General features: G+C 47.9%; 1 protein-coding gene across 1 annotated transcript in view; it reads left to right on the plus strand.

Moving 5' to 3' along the window:
• The window catches only part of LOC100473060 (heparan sulfate glucosamine 3-O-sulfotransferase 3B1), a 54,375-nt gene extending 45,381 nt beyond the window's left edge, over positions 1-8,994 (plus strand). The window contains exon 3 of the mRNA XM_034646947.1: positions 4,954-8,994. Within this exon, the coding sequence (XP_034502838.1) occupies positions 4,954-4,986 (33 nt within the window). The 3' untranslated portion in view covers positions 4,987-8,994. The remainder of the gene's footprint in view (positions 1-4,953) is intronic.
• Positions 8,995-22,826: the final 13,832 nt, after the last annotated feature.

The raw sequence follows: 22,826 nt of genomic DNA on the forward strand, positions 1-22,826 counted from the left end.
GGCGAAGGTGCAGGCAGAGAGGTTAGCTGTGGTCCTGGCGCTGGGGATTCTAGATCCTCAAACCTGATTCTGGCCCATCGCTCTCCTTACCCGCCCTGCCTCAGGATGAGACAGGCCAGAAAGAGCCCAGCGATATTTCTGACATGAATTCATCTTGGTTTCATGGGTTTTTTGGTTTTTTTTTTTGTTGTTGTTGGTTTTGGGGGTTTTTTTCTTGGTTTTTTTTGTTTTTTTGTTTTTTTTGTTTTTTTTTTTTTGTTTTTTTGAGAAGAGAAGAGAATTCTAGTTCATTTGGAGCCACGGACTTTGGCAAAAGCAATCAGTCACATCATCCAGTGAGCTATGCTGTTCTTCACCTGTTTGTTTTCCTGTCTTCTGTTTACGTTGATGCTACCTGACTTGCTGATGCTGATCTGGCCTTCTCTTTCCTCCGGTTCTTTCAGTTCGCCTCATTTTGTTCCACGGGCAGCCTGATTCGTGTTTGCTAACTAACTCTGTGTGTGCACATGCGTGTGTGTGTGTATTTCTGTGTGCACACACGTGTTTAGGGCAGCAAACATCCTTTCCTTCTCTTTGCATTAAACCGGACCGCATTTTCTGTGTTGTGATGGCTGTGTTCTCTGCAGCGTGTAAGCTGTCAGGGGGAACCCTCACTTGCTCTGGGACCTGGTCTGCTTTCAGCGGAGGGAGGAGGAGCTGGAGACTTCTCTCTAAGCCTTTGACACAAACAAGTCTTGGATTCTCGGAAAAACTTCGTTTGGTTGACAGTATTGTTTTGTGGGGGAAAAAATGTTTTTTGACCACGGGGCCCTCTCTCTACCCACACAGTGTCTTTCCGCTGAGATACACAACGGTTATCAGTAGAGTAAGTGACAGGTGCGTGATGGGTTCCACTGAAAAATGATTTCCGATCCTGGCTGCACGTGGAAACCATCTAAACGATTGCCGCGTGGGGGCCCCATGCACCAAGGGCCTGATTCTGGGGGTCTGCGATAGGGCCCAGGCATGGAGTGCAGAACATTCTAGATAAGCCTAATATGCCACCAGGATGAAACCAGCCACCCCAGAAGGTGGCACACGGCTTCCTTGTGAATATCCGCCAACAGGCTGAAAGCCTGTGATACCCCTCCAGACCCACCCGGGTCTCAGGTTTTAATGGGGTGACACGCCTGTCTTACCCGCATCAGTGTCACTAAAGAAGTGGGGTCCTTTCTGCTTTCTGTCGTGGGGGATCCTGTCTGGTCAGGTCCTCGGAGGCTTGTCCTAAGGGCAGTTCTCATGGGTATAAGCCTACGTCTTCTTCAGACTTGCCTCTCCAGCCCCATTGGTGTCGCAAGCACCCGATGGTGACATGGGCTAGGTGTTGAGGAGGTGTCCTACCCTTCCTGCCCACCTGGTGAAGAGGGAAGGAAGGGTCCGGGGCCCGGAGCCCCTGGAGGGGAAACGCTCTTCCTGCCAGCGCTTGTATGCCCCATTTAATGCAGCTAACTGCCCGAGAATGTGAACCTAAGAGGGGAATTGTTTTGAAATCTGACTCCTATTTGAACAATGATGCTCGCAGTCCTCTGATTCTGCACTGAAATACCTATTATTAAGATCCTAATCTATGAGAGAGAAAAAAAATACAGGTGTCTATTTAAAGAGAGGACAGGTGTCTAGCTCTGTGAGCTCTTCTCATCTTAAGCAGAAACGGGAGGTTGAGGGAGGCGGCTGCGATGAGAGGAAGGGGAGCCCTCAGGGGGGCTGACCGTCCGTCCCAGCCGTCCACCCTGCTGGGGACCTGCGCCTGAGCCAGCCACCCTCTCCCCTTCGGCCTGTTTCTTCATTGGTCCGTTGGGGGGGTTGCAAGACCTGCCTCAAAGGCTCGCGGTGAGGATCAAATCAGATGATGTATGTGGAAGTTTCTCTGCGAGCTCCTAACCGCTGTATAATGATTAGCTGTGAGATTCAGTTTGAGAAACTGGCTTTCCCAACAAGCGGCTCAATGAAGCCACAGCCTGGGGCTGGCGAGGCCCGCCTGGGGCCGGGTGGGCCGCTGGGGCTGCCAGGAGGGGCATGCAGGGCCCCCGCACGAGGGCTCTTGCCCTTGGCCATGTCCTAATCCTTTCTTTTCGGAACCCCTTGTGCCCAGGAGGTTTTCCTTATTGCGGCAGGAGACTGCGCTGGTAAAAGGGCCCAGGAAGAGAATGGGAAAGGCTTTGCTCCAGGACCCTGGGGGCCGGGGGAGCAGAGCAACCGAAGGGGGGAAAAGGGAACCAGAAGGTTCAGTGCCAGGGACTCTCCACACAGTTCCCAGGCCGTGTTCCCCACCAAGTGGACCCACGGGGGTGTGCTGGGGAGCCGTTGGCTCTCCCTGAGCCCAGTGCCCGGTGTGAAGAGCCCCTGGAGGCCAGCACAATCAGTCAATCAGTGGGGATGCCAAGAGTCAAACCCAGCAGCCTGACCTCAAAGCCCATGCTGGGTCAGACTCTCTAAGGACAGACCCCTCACCTTAGCCCCTTGCAGGGGCCACGGAGAACTTGGGGGTCTGATTTCTTTTAGTCTTGGTGGTAGCACTTTGATTCTGAGTATTCGTCTCCTGGAGACTGTGGTGGCAGATGGCTTAACGCAGGAAAAAATAAAAAACCTTGTGACTTTATCAGAGTGGCCCTGCTTCTGGGTGAAATGCAAAATCAGTTGAGAGCCAGGAACTCTGTTTAATCCTGGCTCACATTAGCCCAATGAGACTGCTCCATTCACCTAAGTGGTTAATGGGCAAAGTGGGTCAATCCAGCTTTAGCATAAGCCAGGGATGGCTCTGGCACTGCGAGGCGAGGCCGTCTTCCTTAAGGGGAAAACCCTTCTTCCTGTAACTTGCTGTGAAGAGGGAGCTCTCCCAGCGTGTGGCCCCTTTCTGGCTCCAGCGATGGAACATCATATCATCATTTCCATAAACGTGCTCAGGAGGGGAGTTGTGGTCCCAGTAGATTAGGGGTGGCTTGAAGCTGGCAGTTGAGGATGTCCTACCGAGAGGTAAATATTTTGGTCAGACCATGTGGAAATTGTCTTCTTTCAAATTCCTGGGCCCATATAGGAAGCAGTCGGAAATCGCTGTCCCATAGCAAATGGAAGATTTGTGCGTCCCTAATGGAAACTTAGTCTCCAGCTCATGAACTCAACTCCTTTCCTTTTCATGCACACACAGGTGCCCCACTTTGTCCTACCAGGTGCCATAAACTGTGATCAAACGCCGTAATGCCGATAACAGTCATCGGAGTAGCGTAGCTAGTAAATATCAATTACAGACCGTGTGTCAGGTGTGTTGCGGGCGTAGTGTGATCATTGATTGCTTTACTCCTCATTACACTTCCACGATGGAGGGTACTATCCCTTTCGTTTTTACAGATGAGGAAGAGAAGCCCAGAGAAGTTAACAAAGGTATTCAAGGTAACACAGCTTGTATGCAGCAAACCTGGGATTTGAACCCAGGCGGTCCGATGTCTGAGGCCGCTTCCCTTAGCTGTTATGCTAAACGGCTCTGGCTTTACAAACCGCATAACCAATGAATGGAGTAGCAGAGGGCTCAGGTTCAGAGAGCAAATAAGGCACCACCGTCCGTTTGTGTTGCTGTCCGTGCTCACTGCCGCCACAAAACGGCTTTCTGGCGCAGGGATCATGGCCTGCATCTCCTGTCGGTCCTAACGGTGTTGTCTCCCTACGTTGGCTTGAATGAATACAGTGGTAGAGCTCATACAAGTCTTTTTTTGTTTTGTTTTTTAATGGAATCTAAAGTATTTTTGGAAGCTTCTAGAGTTGGGTCTTGGGGATTTCCTCTTGGCGCGTTTGTATCAGTTTATGCTTCCGTCTGATTTCACCTGGTTTTGGTGGCCTTCGGGGGTGCTTTTCGTGGTAAAGGCAGTTTGTCAGCGATCGCAGTGCTGAGGCCAGTGCCGCATGGCTGGGTCGGGGGGGCAGGGGGGGACATTTTCCTTGCCGTACCCAGTGCACACGGGCCCGGGCTTGGTGGCAGGCTAGCGAGGACTCCTGGACAGCAAAATCTCCGGGAGCCCCGGGTGCTGCTGTTGAGGAATGACACAAATCCAGAGGTCAAGTGCCTTTGTGTTCTGCCATCTGGTATTTGGGGGGGTCTAAATGCTGGATACCCGGGAAAAATAAGGGAGAGGTGGCACCCACGAGAGGATTTAGAGAAATTCGTATTTCACGCAGAGAGTATCTGGCCTCCAAGCTTCAGACGGGACGTTAAGGCACCTTTCAGCTCTGAAATGCCTTTTACGCGCTTTCACGTTTCTAGCACCGTTCCCCGTCATTAGAGGAAGCCAGAGAGGTGCCCCCTTCTGAGCCCACTTTGCTGTGCTTGCTCTCCTCAGGGACCTGATGCCGAGGACCCTGGAGGGGCAGATCACCATGGAGAAGACGCCCAGCTACTTCGTCACCCGCGAAGCGCCCGCGCGCATCTCGGCCATGTCCAAGGACACCAAGCTCATCGTGGTGGTGCGGGACCCGGTGACCCGCGCCATCTCGGACTACACGCAGACGCTGTCCAAGCGGCCCGACATCCCCACCTTCGAGAGCCTGACGTTCCGGAACCGCACGACGGGCCTCATCGACACGTCGTGGAGCGCCGTCCAGATCGGCATCTACGCCAAGCACCTGGAGCACTGGCTGCGCCACTTCCCCATCGGCCAGATGCTCTTCGTGAGCGGCGAGCGGCTCATCCGCGACCCGGCCGGCGAGCTGGGCCGCGTGCAGGACTTCCTGGGCCTGAAAAGGGTCATCACCGACAAGCATTTCTACTTCAACAAGACCAAGGGCTTCCCCTGCCTCAAGAAGGCCGAGGGCAGCAGCAAGCCCCACTGCCTGGGCAAGACCAAGGGCAGGACCCACCCCGAGATCGACCGCGACGTGGTGCGTAAGCTGCGCGAGTTCTACCGGCCGTTCAACCTGAAGTTCTACCAGATGACCGGCCGGGACTTCGGCTGGGATTGATGGGCCCCGGGGCCGTGTGACTCACCCCTTGGTTTATGTATCGAGAGAGAGTATATGTATGTAAAATGTACAGAAATCTATTTTATAATAATTTATTTTTAATTCATCAGCAAGTAACTCACTAAGCTGCCTGGCCACACTCTTGAGGGAGTTAGCTTCGTAATCTGTTAACATTCCAAAGTGTTTCCTCTCTTCTTTTCCTCACAATGGATGGTGCTTCCGTGTGTCCTGGCACCCCCCCCCGACCCCCACCCATTCTATTTAAAAAGAAGAAAAGCACAACTTGAGATTTTTGTTGTTACGGGTACGCAGCCTTCGATCGCTGTCTGAATTCACATGCCATCTCCCTGTGTCTTGGGCCCTGTCGTCCAGCTTCCGTGTGTCCCTCCCTGCCCTGTACCTCGTCGGAGTGGCCCAGCTGCCCCCGCTGTGCGGCTCCCTCAAGGTCACGTCTCATGTAGCAGCCTCCTGCCCGGGTGTCGGCTTGTCCAAGGGCGTAGACGCCAGACCGCAGCGCTAGGCTTTTCCCCCCAGGTCTGCTCCTTTCGCTGGGGAGTCACTACCTTTGCAGGGACGTGCATCTCCTCTCTGGAGTCTGCGTCCCAGGGTCCGTTTACTTCAGCGTATGATTTTGAAAGATGGCCCTGTGTCCTTTTCTGCCCCCGTCCCTGGTTGGTGAAGCAGCTTGAAGGTATGAAGATGTTACAGCCCCTCTTTCCCAGGTCACGTGCGTGAGATGTTTGGGTGCTGTTTTAGAACTAAAGACGACCTCTTGTTTGCACAAGTGCCCCGTGCTCGGTCCTCCAGGCAGACAGTTCTGCTCTGACACACCAAAGAATCCCCTAGGCTAGCAGAACCATCGGCACAAACCCACGGGTACCGAGTGTCAAGACCCAGAGGGGTCAGGTGCATTCCACGCCATCAGATCCCCCCAAGGTGCTGCTCGGTGCTGAGCCAGCCCGCATGGGGCACGTCCCAGTAGCAGACAGACCACCCCGGTGGGGAGAAAAGACAAACAGCACCAGAGAGACAGGCGGCCTTGGCAGAAGAAGCGAGTCCCTGGTGTCTTGATGTCTGGAACTTGCCTCCTTGGAATTCCTAGCTCATCACAGATTGACAACATGGTCTGTAGCCAGCCAGATCGCGAGCACCGAGAGTGGCTCTTGCACAGACGGGCTGGGGAAAGAAAGTTGTTCCCTGGTAACCCCCAAGCCTGACAGTTGTGAAGATGTCCCTTGTTTTGAGCTAGGTCCCAGCAGAAGGGTCACCAGCATGTGACCTTGATGCAGCATGCTCTCCCCGTCCCTCTCCGTTGAGAGAGAAGCTGGAGATTATTTTTGACGGCTAGCCTGTGGCAGTCGGGGTCACCATATAGCAATATCACAGAATGAACATGTTCACTTTATCTGGTTTTCTAAACCAGAATGCTTCTCCCGTAAAAGAATTTTGAGTTATAGTTGCACCAAGGCTTAGGTGGGAACAGACACATTGTCCAAGTGGTTGGGGTGTGATATTTACAAAGATAAGAATTTTCATTTGAGTAATAATTGCATTAAGGCTTATGTGGGAAGACACACATTGTCCAAATGGTTGGGGTGTGATATTTACGAAGACAAGAATTTGCATTTGAGTAATAATTGCACCAGGGTTTATGTGGGAAGACACACATTGTCCAAATGGTTGGGGTGTGATATTTACGAAGACAAGAATTTGCATTTGAGTAATAATTGCACCAGGGTTTATGTGGGAAGACACACATTGTCCAAATGGTTGGGGTGTGATATTTACGAAGACAAGAATTTGCATTTGAGTAATAATTGCACCAGGGTTTATGTGGGAAGACACACATTGTCCAAATGGTTGGGGTGTGATATTTACGAAGACAAGAATTTGCATTTGAGTAATAATTGCACCAGGGTTTATGTGGGAAGACACACATTGTCCAAATGGTTGGGGTGTGATATTTACGAAGACAAGAATTTGCATTTGAGTAATAATTGCACCAGGGTTTATGTGGGAAGACACACATTGTCCAAATGGTTGGGGTGTGATATTTACGAAGACAAGAATTTGCATTTGAGTAATAATTGCACCAGGGTTTATGTGGGAAGACACACATTGTCCAAATGGTTGGGGTGTGATATTTACGAAGACAAGAATTTGCATTTGAGTAATAATTGCACCAGGGTTTATGTGGGAAGGCACACATTGTCCAAATGGTTGGGGTGTGATATTTATGAAGACACTTTTGTACCTTGGATGGGATAACTTGTCCAGTAGAGCAAGAGAACGTGCACGAAAAGAGAATAATTATTCATCTTTCGAAACTGATCACGACGTCACTGGTCCTTGAGCGATGTCTTCTTGGTAATTGGTTTGTATTCGCCCGCAAGTTTGAGCCCACATGTAGTACAGAACCTGGATTTAGGGGAATGCCATGATCCTAGCATGGTTCTCCTTCGTTGCTGCTTGGGCGTGGAGTCATCTGCATAAGGGAGCTAACGGGTCGTGCGTTTTTCCGGTCAGAGAGCTCATTTGTAATAAAACGGAGAATGCCTCTTTTCAGTTACAATGTAGCATCACTTAAAGTAAAAGCCAGGATCCACGACCTCCAGGGAACCCTGCCCTGACCACCTTCTGTCCGCTTTCGTGCCCTGCTATGGCCCATGATTGTAGAATTGCCGAAAAAGTGCGGGGAAGGGTATGCGACGAGGCCATAGGGACACACGCACGCGTTTTTCCTTCCCCTTCGAGTCCCTGTCGTCTTTGCAAGCTGGACAGTTTTGATTAAGTTGTTTATCCCTGCCTTGCAACTGAAACAGGAAATCTCCAGATAGAAGGAGGGTCACTGAGTCATGAACGCTGAAGTGAGTCAAGATTCTATTCTGGGTCAAATTCTCGAATCCAAACAGATGTTGATAATTAGCAAGGACGGAAGAGAGCACGTTTTCTTATAGAAGATAAATAAATGAAAACTTCCCGTGCATCCCTTCGTAGGGGTCTGATGGCTTACAGTTCCTGACCTGCCCAGACGTGGGATCTGCCCCCCCCCCTGTTACACCCTGTCACGTGATAGTTACAGAGCCCGGGCCCTCGTGTCTTCCTCCTGCAGAAATTAAGCAACATGTACAATTCGGCCTTGAGTTTCTTCCTGTTCTAGCAACCTCCAAGGCCGCCAACTCAAGTTCTTAGCTGCTAGAAAACAAACACCAGTTCACATTTTGGCACTTTGTTCCTATGCACGCTTTGGGTTTTTTCCAGTTTACAGGAAAAGTTCTGATAATTCACTGGGGGGGAGGGGGTACTTTATTCCTCCCTGTTTCATTTGCTCGTTAAAAAGATTAATAAAAAAAAAAAAAGGAGGTTGGGGGTTTTTATGGTCCCCGTCTACCCCATGCTTGCTTTGAGATGTTTGTGCTGTAGTCTGGTAACTTAGGAGGTGGTAACCTGGAAAGGTGTTTAGGGATAGTGACTGCATAATAAATACTTCGGTGACAGAGGAAGAGACGTTGTCTCTTTCATGGGATTCTGTTTGGAAGTCATTTTGAGTGACAGATACATTTTAGGCCTTTGGAGAAACAGTTTCAGATCCTGCCAGGATATTTACATAAGAAAGGAAAATGGAAGGTTCCAGTAGACTAGAAATACTTAGCATGTATCTCAAACGCTGACACAGACGTCCGTGTCATTTTTCTTTTTCAGTTTCTCCTGAAGGATGGTCAATTAAACCGAAAGGTGTGGTTAGATTTTTTTTTTCCACTTTTGTAACCTTAATTTATGACTGAGTTCATTCAGCCCAGTAATCTGAAATACGTTGCAAATTCTAGCCATGTGTCTTCTATAACCTGGATGTTAGAATAGCCAATATGTACAAAAAAATTAAAACAAGTTATTTTGTCCTATGTATAACACAAAGTAATTTTACACAGAGAAAGGTTTCTAGGAAAAAAGAAATTCTGGTAATTCATACTATTTCTTTGTATGAACAAATAAAATCTATTTTACCAACTTCTGGGTGCACTTATGTTTGATTGTGTGCTGCCGATGGACAAGGAAGTGCTGTTTGAGTCCGTAACTGAGCCCATGCGCGTACGCACACGGAGTCATTCCGAGGGCAGGTTGACCTTGCAGATTTCAAAATGCAACTAACCTGCAAATATACGAGGCGATTTTTTGGTAATGACCCTGAAGGCTAGGCGATCAGTGGGAAGGCTCCTGCCCCCTTAGAGGAGCATGCATGGGACTTCAAGAACACCAGGGCCCCCGTGTGCAACAGTTTTTCTGTGCTTTAGGGTCCAGCCAGGGTGGTGGCAGGAGCTGCCCTGTGCAGGGCCTACTATGACAATGCTGAGCATTGATAGCTGGGCGATTTGGATAATGGTAGCGTTCCCTTCTCACATAAACAGTTGTACAGGGAGCCTTATCCTCGAGACAAGACGATGTGTCCGTATCTTCAGCTCACAGCAAGAGACCTTCTGTTTCTTTTGATGGGACACACCCTCTGTATGACGATTATTTACTATTCTATTTTTTTTTAAGGATTTTGTTATTTATTTGATAGGGAGAGAGCGTGCGCAAGCAGGGGGAACAGCAGAGGGAGAGGGAGAAGCAGGCTCCCCACTGAGCAGGAAGCCCGAGGTAAGGCTCAATCCCGGGACCCTGGGATCATGACTTGAGCCGAAGGCAGACGCTTAACCGACTGAGCCACCCAGGCAGCCGCAATTATTTACTATCTCAAACATTGGATTCATTGTTGTGTTTTCCTCAATTTTTTTTTCAATTTTCCATTGAGTTCTATTTTAATTTGGTATACCTCTGGTTGAGGTTAAGAGTAGCTGACATGAAACTGATCAATGAAGGCTCAAACCTGAGAGTTCTGACTTCTTCATATTTTTCAAACCACTCTATTGAGGTATGATTGGCTTACCAAAAGTGTACATATTTAATGTATATAACTCGAATTTCATGGTAGTGTTCACTCATAAAATCACCACTATCAATGTCATAAATATATCCACCCATTCCAAAAGTTTCCTCCTGCCATCTTTATTTTTATTTATTTATTTATTTTGTGATAAGAACATTTCACCTAAGATCTACCTTCTCAGCGATTTTTTTATTCAGTATAGTGTTGTTAACTATAGTCACTATAGTATACAGTGGTCCCTGGGACTTCATTCTGTAGAACTAAAACTTTGATTTTACTTAATTTAGAAAGGGAATATATGACAATCTTAGGTGAAAAGCCGTCATTTCTTGCCATAAAGAGGAGGTAATAAAAAAAAAAAAGGAAATACAATAAAAACAAATCCATGCTAACAATTTCTAGCTGGATCTAACTCCAGCCAGGTTTGCCGTTGGCTTACCCGCTGCTCCTGGCAATGGTCACTCCTGGCAAAGAGTAGCACTTAGCAAATTAACATCTTGCCTTGAATGCCTAAAACGGGAGCGTCCCCCAAATCCTCTCCGGTAGCACTCTGGATTTTCTTGCATTTTGGAGAACACTGATTCACACCAAGAAAACATCTTGCGCAGAGACCCAGAGTTGGAAGTCAGCCTAGCATTCTGGGAAAGCTGTGAAAAAACACCCCACCAAGCGGAGGACGCTAGCGGGTCAGACGGGAAACAGATCTTCATTAATGTTTGGTTTCAACAGCCAGCATGGTATAGAGATGGGTTCCTTCAGACCTAAGAATACGCTGCTTGCTAGGTGACATGTGTGGGCCTTGAATGCCGACCTGACTTTACACCCATCCCATCGATTTTCTGCTTTTTCTACAGAAAGGTGATAAAATGGACCTAAAATCTACTCGTTAACATGAGAGCAGTTTAGAGCAGTAGTTCTCAAGTTTGGGCAAATAACTGCATGGTCTCACTTCTCTGTGGAATCTAAAAGAGACAAATTCAGAGAAGCGAGAGTAGAGAGTGGTAAGTTACTGGAGGTTGGAGAGGTGGTGGGAGAAATAGGGAAATATTGGTCAAAGAGAACATACTTCCAGTTATAAGATTAGCAAGTTTAGGCATGTAATGTACAGCACGGTGATTATCATGGATAATACTGTATCCTGTGTTTCAATGGTGCGCTGAGAGTAGGTCTTAAATGTTCTCACCACAAAGAAGAAGTGAGTTACTTGAGAGGGTGGAGGTGTTAGCTAAGGCTGTACTGGAAGAAAGTTTGAGGTTTATAGATGATCAAATCAATGTGTTGCCTACCTTAAGCTGACACGATGTTATCTGTTGATTATATCTCAGGAAAGCTGGAAAACATTTCAAAATAAAATAATGTAACCCCAAAACTTCCGCAGGTGATCCTAACACGTAGCCAAGTTTAAGAGCCATGGTTTTCAAAGTGTGGCTTCTGGACCACAGCCCTGGGGACCTGATAGGCATAGCCAATTCTCAGGCCCCGCCTCGGACCTATGAAATCAGAAATGCAGGATGTCATAAGCTCTCCAGTGGATTCTGATTCATGCAAAACTCGGAGAATCACCGCATGAGAGCCTAGACTTCATACCGTTTCCTATCATTTTGAAACCAGAGACCCTTGGATCTCTAATCAAGCCCATTGTCTTCTGTACCAGACTTTTCACCTACCAAGGCAATTACTAAGCAGAGTCACCCCTTAGAACTCTGGGTTTCCTTTTGCAAAGTAGCTCCCTCTGCATTTCAAATCGTGGCCACGGCTGCCTGGCTTCCTTCTCTCTGCTGGGTCCTGTTTTACTCAGGTGGCCCCCATGCTGTCATCTCTAACACATTCCTGAGAGTGGAATGATAGGCTGATAGAGGAGAGCTAAAATCCTTTAAAAACCCCCCGTTTCACCTAACCTTCTAGATTCAACCTTCAACAATATATTCCCTGCATTTCCTCTCCGATTGTCATGATTCCTTCTTATCCTTCGCAATTGACTCCCCCAAAGCCCACTGATTTAAGGCTGGAGCTCCCATCTGGCCATCGTGTTCCCAGTTCTAACGCGTGGATCTAAATCTCCAGGTCCAAATAGTAGCATCCAATCCCATTTTTCTGTTCTCACCTATTTTTCTGATGACAAGGTGTGAAAGATAATAGAGCAGCCTTGTTGGGCAAATTCGGCTGTGGTAACGTTTCTGTGGGCTCAAAGCCTGCGTTTCCCATTTGAGAGCTTGGCGTCTTTGGCTCCATGCAACAGTCTCCCAACAGTCTCGTTTTTGTGTGTGTGAACTAAAAGGGGCTTAAGGATCCCAGTTTCCTAAAAGCCATAGAAGTTGCTCTCTACTGCCCCTATAGGTGAGTGAGGGGATTAGAGCCTCCTTCACATTTCCCTTTTCAGCCCCCAGTATCTCCCCATCTTAAGTACCCCCCCCCCGCAGCTGCATAGAAGCTGTTATAATTTCTCTGCAGAATCCTGACCTCAAAACACCTAGGCTCTGCATGCTTTCTCTTTTCACATATCTAGCAAGAGAAGACAGGTAATAGAGGACGCCAAGACTCCGTTGGAAGTAGTAAGCAACAGAAGGTCTCTGGAGCTCCTTGAGAAGGGGAGGCATCTGATGGGAGGGAGGCTCAGAGACTTTTATTTTGGATATGATACTCCATCCGAATCAGAGCAAGAAGAGGCTGGAGTCAGAGATCGGTTCGTTCGTTCCATAAATATTTACGGAGTGCTTACCGCTGCTAGGGACACAACCCTAAACATGCCATGCTTCCTGCTTTGAGGAATTCGCATTCCAGGGAGAAGTTGAAGGATGTGTACAGAGACAGCCAGGAGGCAATATGACAGGGGCCACGACGAAGGGCTGGGGGAAATCAGGACAGGAGGTCCTAACCTGATTTGGGGTGGAGGAGAGGGAGGGTCATACCCACATACGTGAGAGGATGTAGCCAGGTGATGGATGGAGGGTGCTAGGGAGGGGGCAGAGAGAGCCATGAATAAATACAGCCAGCTGGCCACTGCAGGCCGTTCAATAAGGATCAGCATGGAGTGTGTGGGGGGAGGGGAGAGGATGGTTCTGGAAGGAATAAGCACAAAATCGTATTGCAGGCAAATTTTTTTTTAATTTTTTTTTAAAGATTTTATTTATGTGACAGAGATAGACAGCCAGTGAGAAAGGGAACACAGCGGGGGAGTGGGAGAGGAAGAAGCAGGCTCCCAGCGGAGGAGACCCATGTGGGACTCTATCCGGGAATGCCGGGATCACGCCCTGAGCCGAAGGCAGACGCTAACGACTGCGCTACCCAGGCGCCCCGTATTGCAGGCAAATTAACAGCAAGCTGCTTTTGAGCTCCGGTCGCCTACCTGATACCTCTATTTGAACATTCCCATGAGCATCTCAAATAAAAGCATGCCGCAAATTGAACCCTTGCTTCTCTTTAGCGCATCTCCTCCCCTGATCAAGCCAGAACACTTGGGATCTCTTTCTTTCACATCCCTCACATCCGACCCATCACCAAGTCCTGCCATGGCAACTATCAGAAAGCCTCTCGAGTCCTTTCACTTCTTCCTGTGTCCTGTGACACCACCCCTGGCACCAGCTACCCTCCTGTCTCGCTGGGATACTGTGGTCGCCTCACACCTGGCTTCCCACTCGCCTCCCCCTGCTCCCCCTGGTCTGTTCTGCTCGCCGCACTTTGGGGACTCTTTTTTAAAACTCAAATTGGACTGTGTACCCTTCCTGCTAAAAACCCTTCAATAGCCTCCTATTATATTTCAGATAAATCTCATTAATTTGCCCTGGAAGTCCTACCGAGCTTTGTTTTAGACCCTCTCCTCCTATCCTCCATGCTCCAACCGCAAGAGTCTTCTTTTTGCTCCGGGGGAAGCCGAGTTCTCCGTGTGGATACCTTGCTCCCAATTCCTTGCCTGGCTAGCTTAGACTCGTCTTTCAGATCTCAGCACCCTTAACTTCATGAATTCATTCCTTAGTAAGGGAGGTCTTCTCTCGCTGTGGTTACCCCAGTGAACCAGACGAGCTGGTGTTCGCACCCTTGGATGGCCTTTTCCCACAATGACGTGGCACTGTGCCTCAGACCCCCTTAGCCACCTGAAGACAACAGACAGGGCTGTGCCCACTGCCCTTCCTTGGTCTTCCCCTCTCTTAGAACACTCACTCTTGGGATGCTCCCTCTTGGACTCCAGCTGCTATGCTACAAGTAGCCCAAAGCACACGGAGAGACCACGTGTGTGTATTTTGGTCAACAGTTTCAGCTGAGCTCCCAGAAGACAGCCAGACTCAACTGCAGCCATATTAGCCCACCATCTTGGCGGTTCCAGCTCCTTGAGCTTCCCCCTGCCACCCCCACTGACTGCGGCTTTTATTGACATTACCTGGGTCAGAAGAACCACCCAGCTGAGCCCAGTCAACCAGTTAAATAGAGAGAGATCGTAACTGCTTTTGGTCTTAAGCCACGAAATCTGGGGGTGCTTGGAATAATACAGAATTGGGGCAATCCCTCATCTAAATGAACGTATGCTTTTATTTCAGCACGGAGAATCCAATCCCGTTCCTTCACAGCACCTGCTGCGATGTGTAGCTATGCACGTACTTGCGTTTGCTTGTCCTCGGCACTAGTCTGCCGTCTTCTCTACAGCAGAGACTATGGCTTCTTACTCATCAGGAAAGGGTCTTCGAGGTACCGAAGACCTGCTTAATTGTCTGTTGAAGGAAGGAAAAAAGAGGTGGGATTATATCCCGAGGGTAAGAGGATAAGAAGTTTAAACAGGTGAGTGACAACATAGTTTCACGTGGAGGAGAAGTGATATTTTAAAAGCCAGCTTTTAATGAGGATGAAATATTTCTTAAAGAGCTTGTCTTACGGTTTAAGAAACAATAACGACTTTGGGTTTTAAAAAGGGAGGGCTTTGGGCTTCAGTCTGGGTGAGAGATGCTGAGACAGGAGAGGCTAAGAGCTACTGAAAAGGAATGTGAAAGGTGGCTTCTTTGGGCAGCAAAAAAATAAATGAAGGGATTTTAATTTTTTGAGATGAGCTCTAGAGAGACATCTAGAGAGACGGAAACCGGAGGGAGAAAGACAGAGAGCAGGTGGGCTCTGAGAGTGTCCCCCAGAGACACGTGAGAGGCCAGGTCCCCAGGGAGAGACGGGCAGATTTTCTATGGCAGAGTCAGAATGATTAGACCTGTGTGGAAGGGAGCGTCCTGTGGCGGCTGTAACTGGGTGCCTTGAAGCAACAGAAAGGGACTGTCTCACAGTTCTGGAGGGAGGCCAGATATCTGAAATAAAGATGTGTGCAGAGCCATGCTCCACTCCAAAACCCCCAGAGGAGGATCCTTTCTTAACTTCTGGAAACTTCTGGAAGCCCCAGGCATTCCTTGGCTTGGGAAAGCAAAACTCCAATCTGCCTCTGTTTCCTGTGTCAGTGTCTTCACATGGCATTCTCCTCCGTGTGTGTGTGTGTGTGTGTGTGTGTGTGTGTGTGTGTGTGTATGAATTCCCTTTCTTTCCAAATCTCCCCCTTCTTGGGAGGACATCCACCATCTTGGATAAGGGCCCTCCCTAATGATCTCATCTTGACTTGATTACATTGACAAACACCATTTCCAGAGGAGGTCACATTCAAAGGTACTGGGGGCTAGGATTTCTGCCTATGTTTTGGGGGGATGCAGTTCAACCCCAAAACAGTCCGATACCCCATTTAAGTTGTTAGCAAGAGGTGCTCGAATTCTCTCCAACGTGCAACCCCAAAGCCTTTCTTAACCTTTACGGGCTTTGCGGACCTTTGCAACGGGATATGGAAGAATTTGGAGTATCAGCTCTGCCCCTGAGAATGAAGGGAGGGTGTGAGAAGAGAGAAGTGATAACCACAAGGGACCTGTGAGCCTAGCAAGTGAAAGACAAGACCTTGGCTTCCCTGCAGTTAAAATTCTAGTTATTTTATTTGGCTATGAGCGTTAAGGTGTATGCTTGGAAGGCTACGGAACTGGCATAACGGGTTGGAGGTGGAGGCAAGTCAACGGGAACCATCGAGAGCCAATAGGATGAATTTAAGGAGACACCAAGGATGAAAACAGGTTTCTAAATGAAACACCTGGGTGGTTATCAACGCTGTAGCTTGGCGGGGAAACTGAGGACCAGGAGTGCCTCGCTGCAGTTATGCAGACATTACAATGAGGGCCTGGATGGGAAGATGGCTGGGGGAGGACTCTGGCTCGATGACTAACCCCTGCTTTTCTAGTGGCCGTTTCCCCAGATGTCACAACACAGGCACAGTCGGATTGAATGAGCTCCCTAAGGGTCTGAGAGCTTGGGAGGACAGGCTGAGCTGTTGGAAGTCAGAGAAGATCTTAGCCACGTGGGGGTGGGGGGGGTGCTCTGGGGAAAATTGTCTCTTTTTACTGAGTTTTTAGTAGGCATTTTTCAATTATTTATAGTTTTTATAATGTTTGTAATTATTTATAATTTTTAAATTATTTACAGGATTTTATTTGGAGAGTATGTCAATTTAGTTTATTTTTCCTGAATGTTCCATGCATAGAAACACACATCCGTGCGTTTGCTCAGTAGCTGAACGTTCTCATCTTGAGCGTGTTCAAGCCTTCTTGAGATCCTAGGGGTCCAGGTGCCCGCACAGCATCAAAACAATGAATTACACAGGGTACCAGGGGTGAGTGTTTTGAAATGGCGATCGAGGACTTGGTTTAATGCAGTGACGTCATTAAGTTAACCCTCATTAGCACGTGGTGACTCTAAAGGAACTAGTTGGTAACCATTAAAATCTGGCAAGCTCTTTCAGAGGGATGGGTAATCTTTTCTGTGGGTTATGCGTCTAAATCATGAGTAATGAGTTCCCCCAAGACCTACACTGCCATTTGGGGGATTCTGAATGTGAATGTCCATTTGGGTCTTTATCTTCTGCCCAAATGACCATTTGCTTATGTCTTATTGGGGATCTGACCATTGGTTTCCTGGGGAGACAGGAGAAGAGGAGCCTGAAGGCTCGCAAGGATGGGGAGAGGCATAGCCTCAGAACATCAAGTCCCTCTTGCCTCAGTTCCCCCATCTTGAGGTTCCTACACTTTCTACCTATACGCTCAGCCCATTTCTTCCAGATCTGAAGCTCTGAACTACCGCTTACTGGCTCCGTTGCCTTGGGAAAACCACTAACCCTCTCTGAACTGGATTCCTTAACAGCATGTTATAATCGATGATACTGGCCTAACAGGTTTATAAGGATTAAAGGAGAATTCATGTGTGAACCATGTATCATACCATCTGGCACATGTAATATTCGAGAAACATTACTTTTCGTGCACTCACCCCTCCTGACTTAATTGTGATCAGGACAGGACAGCTATCTAAAGCCTCTCGTTCAGGTGTGGGGGTAACTAAAAACAACCCCATTTGTATAAAACCACTGTTTAGTGCTCCAGGGTAAGTCCTTCAAACCCCAGTAGCTTCAGAGCTGTGAGAGACCCTCCTGCCCTCCCCCCGCCCCCGTTGGTCTATTAGGTGTGAATACTTTAGGATTTCATATTTCCTCCGGAATTAGACACTGCCCTGGACTCCTGTCTGTTTGGGTCCCTAACGCCCCAGGTACCTCTTACCCTCAGCTCTGATCCCTGCACTCTCCAGCCAGGGGCTTGAACTCAGCACTGGATGGGCCAGTGGGTACCCCAAAATCCTCATCCTGTTGTCTGTCAGGATGTGTGCCCCTGGGCATCTATTCCCCATGCAGTGCCCCTCTTGGGGATTAAGCCCCCACGTGAATCGGTGATTTCCTGACCCAGGCATGGGGGACCAGCTTGCAGCCGGGTGAGTGGCCCCAGCCACCCACCCCGTGTGTCCCTGGGCATCTCCCACTCCTGTGTTTGCCTCCCACTCCTGACAGCCAAAGGGGACACTGCGGGCAGGAAGGTTGCACCGACACCCAGGCGTGAAGAGATGGTGCAAGGGTTGACTCAGTCTGCACCTGTGGAAAGAGGAACGTGGATGTTAAAACAGAGGTCACGGACCAAAAGCTACTGACCCCTACCCCTGCAAGGAGATTCCTCTTGTTCAGCTTTTTCATAATATGCAATTTCCTTTCCTCGCCAGACTGCCTGGAGCCCTACCCATTCCCCACCTTTTCCCTGTCCCTTGCTCTTTTGCAGCCCAGCGCAGCCCAAATTCCAACTTTTTTTTTTAAAGATTTTATTTATTTATTTATTTGAGAGAGAGAGAGAGAGCATGCACAAGTGGGGGGAGGGGCAGAGGCAGAGCGAGAGGCAGACTCCCCGCTGAGCTGGGAGCCCGATGCGGGACTCGATTCCAGGACCGCGGGACTCGATCCCAGGACCCTGGGATCATGACCTGAGCCGAAAGCTGACACTTCACTGACTGAGCCACCCAGGCGCCCCAATTCCATCTCTTTTGAAACCAGTTTTGAAGGTTCAAGTGCACACACCGTCATCATCTGCCTTCTTTGGCCATCTGCCCCGTGTTTTCCCTACAATCCACTCTGTAGCACTTTGCAACATAGTCCGCTGTCCAACCTTCCCCATCAGTTCGTTCTCTCAGACAATTCCAAGTTCTATGGCTTCTTGGTCCCCCAAGACCCCCATGATATCAGCTTGATTACAGGATGAACATCCTTCCACGTCCCTGCCCACCACCTGCCGTCCACTGAGCACCTGACTTGCTGTAGGGGTTCCCACCATCGGCAGGAACTGGGCTCCAGCCCTCATCATGCGATGGCACCCCTTTGCGGCGATCTGGCCCCAGCCTGCCTCTCCTCCCCCCACCTCTGCGCATGACTTAGGCTCCAGCTACCCTGAATTATTTTGCTTCTCAGCATACAACACGTGTCTTCGCAGCTCCTAGCCTTGTGTCCGCAGTTAGTTCTCTCCGGAATGCCTCCTCCAGGCGCTTCCACTCCCTGCTCCCTTCTGCTTTTTTTCTGTTTCTATACTTAGAAAAATTTGCGAAATAGACTCAGAGACAAATCCATGAAACCCCTATGACATTTGAACAGCTGTCCCATGGATATGGACTCAGACGAGGAAATAGACCATTATCAGCACCCCAGAGCCCCCTGCATGTCCCCCTCCAAAGGGGTTCCCCCCGGTCCCTGCTAGAGGGTACCCATATCCTCACATCTGCAATAATCGTTTCACGACTTTCTGGGGTTCTGCCCCATGAACGCTAAGGATTGGTTTTGCCTGATTTTCAACTTTGGGCAGCTGGAATCCTGCCTTCATTCAGCCCAGTGCTGGTAACTGTCAGCTGTGCCATGTGCTTTGTTGTGGTTCTTTTTTTTTTTAGATTTATTTATTTTATACGAGAGAGAGAGAGAGAGAGAGAAAGAGAGAGAAAGTGCGCGCGAGCGATCGGGCACAAGTGGAGGGAGGGGCAGAGGGAAAGAATCTCAAGCAGAATCCCTGTCCAGCGAGGAGCCCAACGTGGGGCTCGATCCCAGGACCCGTGAGACGACCTGAGCTGAAATCAAGGGTTCGATGCTCAACTGACTGAGCCACCCAGGTGGCCCCCATTATGCTTCTTTCTTTCTTTTTTTTTTTTAAAAGATTATTTATTTATTTATTTGACAGAGATAGAGACAGCCAGCAGGAGAGGGAACACAAGCAGGGGGAATGGGAGAGGAAGAAGCAGGCTCATAGCAGAGGAGCCTGATGTGGGGCTCGATCCCATAATGCCGGGATAACGCCCCGAGCCGAAGGCAGACGCCTAACCGCTGTGCCACCCAGGCGCCCCTGTGCTTCTTTCTTAATCTGACCCACATAGCATTCTATTCCGTGAATGTACCACACTTACTGTTAACGGACATTTGGGTTTGTCCCTTGAATTTCTTCTTCTTCAGTGTCTATCGATCATGACGCATTTGATTTAAACTTCCTCTCCCACTAGCTGAATATGAACTCATGAGAGCAGAGACCTGGAGTGCATTCCCAGAACCTACAAGGGACCCAGAACACAGTGGGTGCTCCAAATATGCATCGACTGCAGGAATGTTCACTTAAACTCCCCCCAGTTACTCAAGGTGCTCGTCAAACTGTCCCTCCTCCTCCAGGCCCTCAACACCTTCTCCAGGCAGACTTTCAACAACAACGACAACAGTAATAGTAACTCCTGTTGTTAAGCGTACTGTGTAAGGTGCCGTGTGAAACACACACATCATCTCAGTTAATCCAGACTTCTGTGACGTTGACTTATGACCCCCATTCTGAAGACGCAGACGCTGCAGCTTTGCAAGACGCAGTCACCTGCCCAAGGTCACACGGGCCCAAGGTCACGCAGTTCGGAAGGCAGGAGTCAAACCAGTGGTTGACTTCTGAGGCTGGGTTCTTATTGCCAACAGCAAATACTAAGGCCCCGAGATGAGTCCTGCCCATAGATGTGTTGGATTTGGCCCACCGGCATTTTGACATTAAAGACAAAAATTGATGGCCAATATTAAAAAAAAAAAATTAGAGATTTTTTTTACAGTGCTGTTGTGAGAGCCCTTTGCAGCAAATTAGAGAGAAGTTTCAGGTAGCTGAGCCAGGCCTTAGACTCCAGTCTGACTCTGCAGTCTGTGTTCTTTCCAGTACAATGTTCTGCCCCCAATTTTAAAGCACATATGGACCAGAAGAACAGCGCATCCTCGGGGGCCAAGCTCCTGCCTCCTTGTGGGCAGGTCCCCGGATCCCGTCCCTGTCCCCCTGCTCTCCTCTCTCCCACGGCCTGTGTCTGAGCTGTTACTTGAAGCTATCCCCCAATCTAGAAAATCTATCCACATCTTTACCTTTGGCGTGGCGTCCTGTGAATGGACTGGGCTGTTTTAGAGGAAAGAAACATAAATATGTCCCTGAAAAAATAAATTTTGACCTAAAGAGTTGGTAAAATTCAAGTCATTATTGTCTGGATCATCTCCAGTCCCTGAGTTGGTAAAATAACATTTCGAAATGTCATTAAAAAAAAGTGGCCTGGATACGCAGTGATGGATCTGAAGGCCCTGACAGCTCGAGTACTTAGCTCGGAATTTATGAATCAAAAGCTTTAAAACTTAACCCAAGAAAGTTTTTTTAAGTACTACTATTTCTACCTAATTAAGGACTGTCATACAAATATGATTTATTTACAGCTATCATTCATGTACACAGCAGAACTATCCAAGGCTTTTTAAAAAAAAAATTTCTAATGACTTTTTTGCATTAACTCAATCAAGGGGCTTTCTAAAAATATTATCTTTCCCCTTCTGGATAAAGAAATTAATGCCTACTTAGCATATAAAATTTAGAAACTATAGAACAATATAATGAGAGCATAAAAATTACTGGAATCCGACCACCTGGAAATAATCACGGTGAACACTTAGAGGATAATACTTTCAATTTTTTCAGTACCCGCTCGTATATAAATTTATATACGTGTCGTATAAAAACTAGATATAAATATATATTGTTTTGTATCTCACTTTATTTATTTCACATTTCATTTGTACTCATTAAACAGACTCACAACTGTAAACATTGTTAGAAAACATCATTTTTAATGACTTCAAGTTGTCTTTTTTATGGATTTACCATAATTTGCTTAGCCTTTTCCCTATTATTGGAAATTCTGCCTGTTTCCAATTTCTTGCTATTATAAACAGTGTGCTCATGAAAATCTCGTACATACGTTTCCCTTTTTGATGATTTGCTCAGTCTAGACATAAACAGAATTAGGATGAATACAGAATCAAAAGTTATGATCTTTATCCAGGTTCCAAGAAGTTGGTCTCTTTCTTTAAACATTTTTTTTTTTAAATTTATTTATTTGACAGAGACAGCCAGCGAGAGAGGGAACACAAGCAGCGGGAGTGGGAGAGGAAGAAGCAGGCTCATAGCGGAGGAGCACGATGTAGGACTCGATCCTAAAACGTCCGGATCACGCCCTGAGCCCAAGGCAGACGCTTAAACGACTGCGCTACCCAGGCGCCCCGTAGACTTTTAAACTTTTATACAACATGTTCCTGCGGAGTGTTTCTGCCCCCAAGACACAACATTGGGTGCCACGACAGTGTGCTGTGCTCTTTTTTTTCCACGCACTGATTTCTCTTATTTTTGATTTTCCATTTCCTTTTCTTCCTTTCTTTTTTGAGGTTTTGTTTTTTTTTAAAGGAAAATTATACGTGCCAATTAATTCTTCGAGGCCCCTGTGCGGCCTGCCCCCCTTCCCACTCCTGAGAAGACACTCCATTTCAACTCATTTTATTCCCTTCAAAGTCTTCTGATGCCGAATTACTCGCAGATCCCATTTTAGGAGTGGATACGTAGTTACCGGTCAAGTCTCAAAAGTTTCTGGACATTAATCATGTCAAAAGTAAAGCTTCCAGGTAAGTTAAAATGAGTTTTTCTTGAGCTGGCTGCACGACCAGGATTGGCTCAATCTGTGATTAAAGATCATTTCGTTCTATACAGAAAAGCACTCAGTTGCGTGCAGGTGCAATTATAATTACTTAGAACTGTATGTAAGTACGAAATTGTTTCATTTATTTTATCTGATTAATTTATTTTTTTCAGATTTTATTTGTTTATTTACATGACGGAGAGAGAGAGAGGAAGAGCAAACACAAGCAGGGGGAGGGGCAGAAGGAGAGAGAGGGAGAAGCAGGCTCCCCACTGAGCAGGGAGACCCACCTGGGCTCGATCCTGTGACCTCAAGATCATGACCTGAGCCGAAGGCAGATGCTTAACGGAATGAGCCACCCAGGTGCCAGTACTAAATTGTTTGAAAGCACACTGCCTTTTGAAATGTTTTAATTAATACATTTATTCAGAATCTATTTCTTTTTTAAAGATTTTGTTTATTCATTTGCCAAAGACAGAGCACAAGCTGGGGGAGCAGCAGGCAGAAGGACAAGCAGGTTCCCTGCTGAGCAGGGTCCCCA

This window comes from Ailuropoda melanoleuca, chromosome 17 (genome assembly GCF_002007445.2).
Source record: "Ailuropoda melanoleuca isolate Jingjing chromosome 17, ASM200744v2, whole genome shotgun sequence".
NCBI lineage: Eukaryota > Metazoa > Chordata > Mammalia > Carnivora > Ursidae > Ailuropoda > Ailuropoda melanoleuca.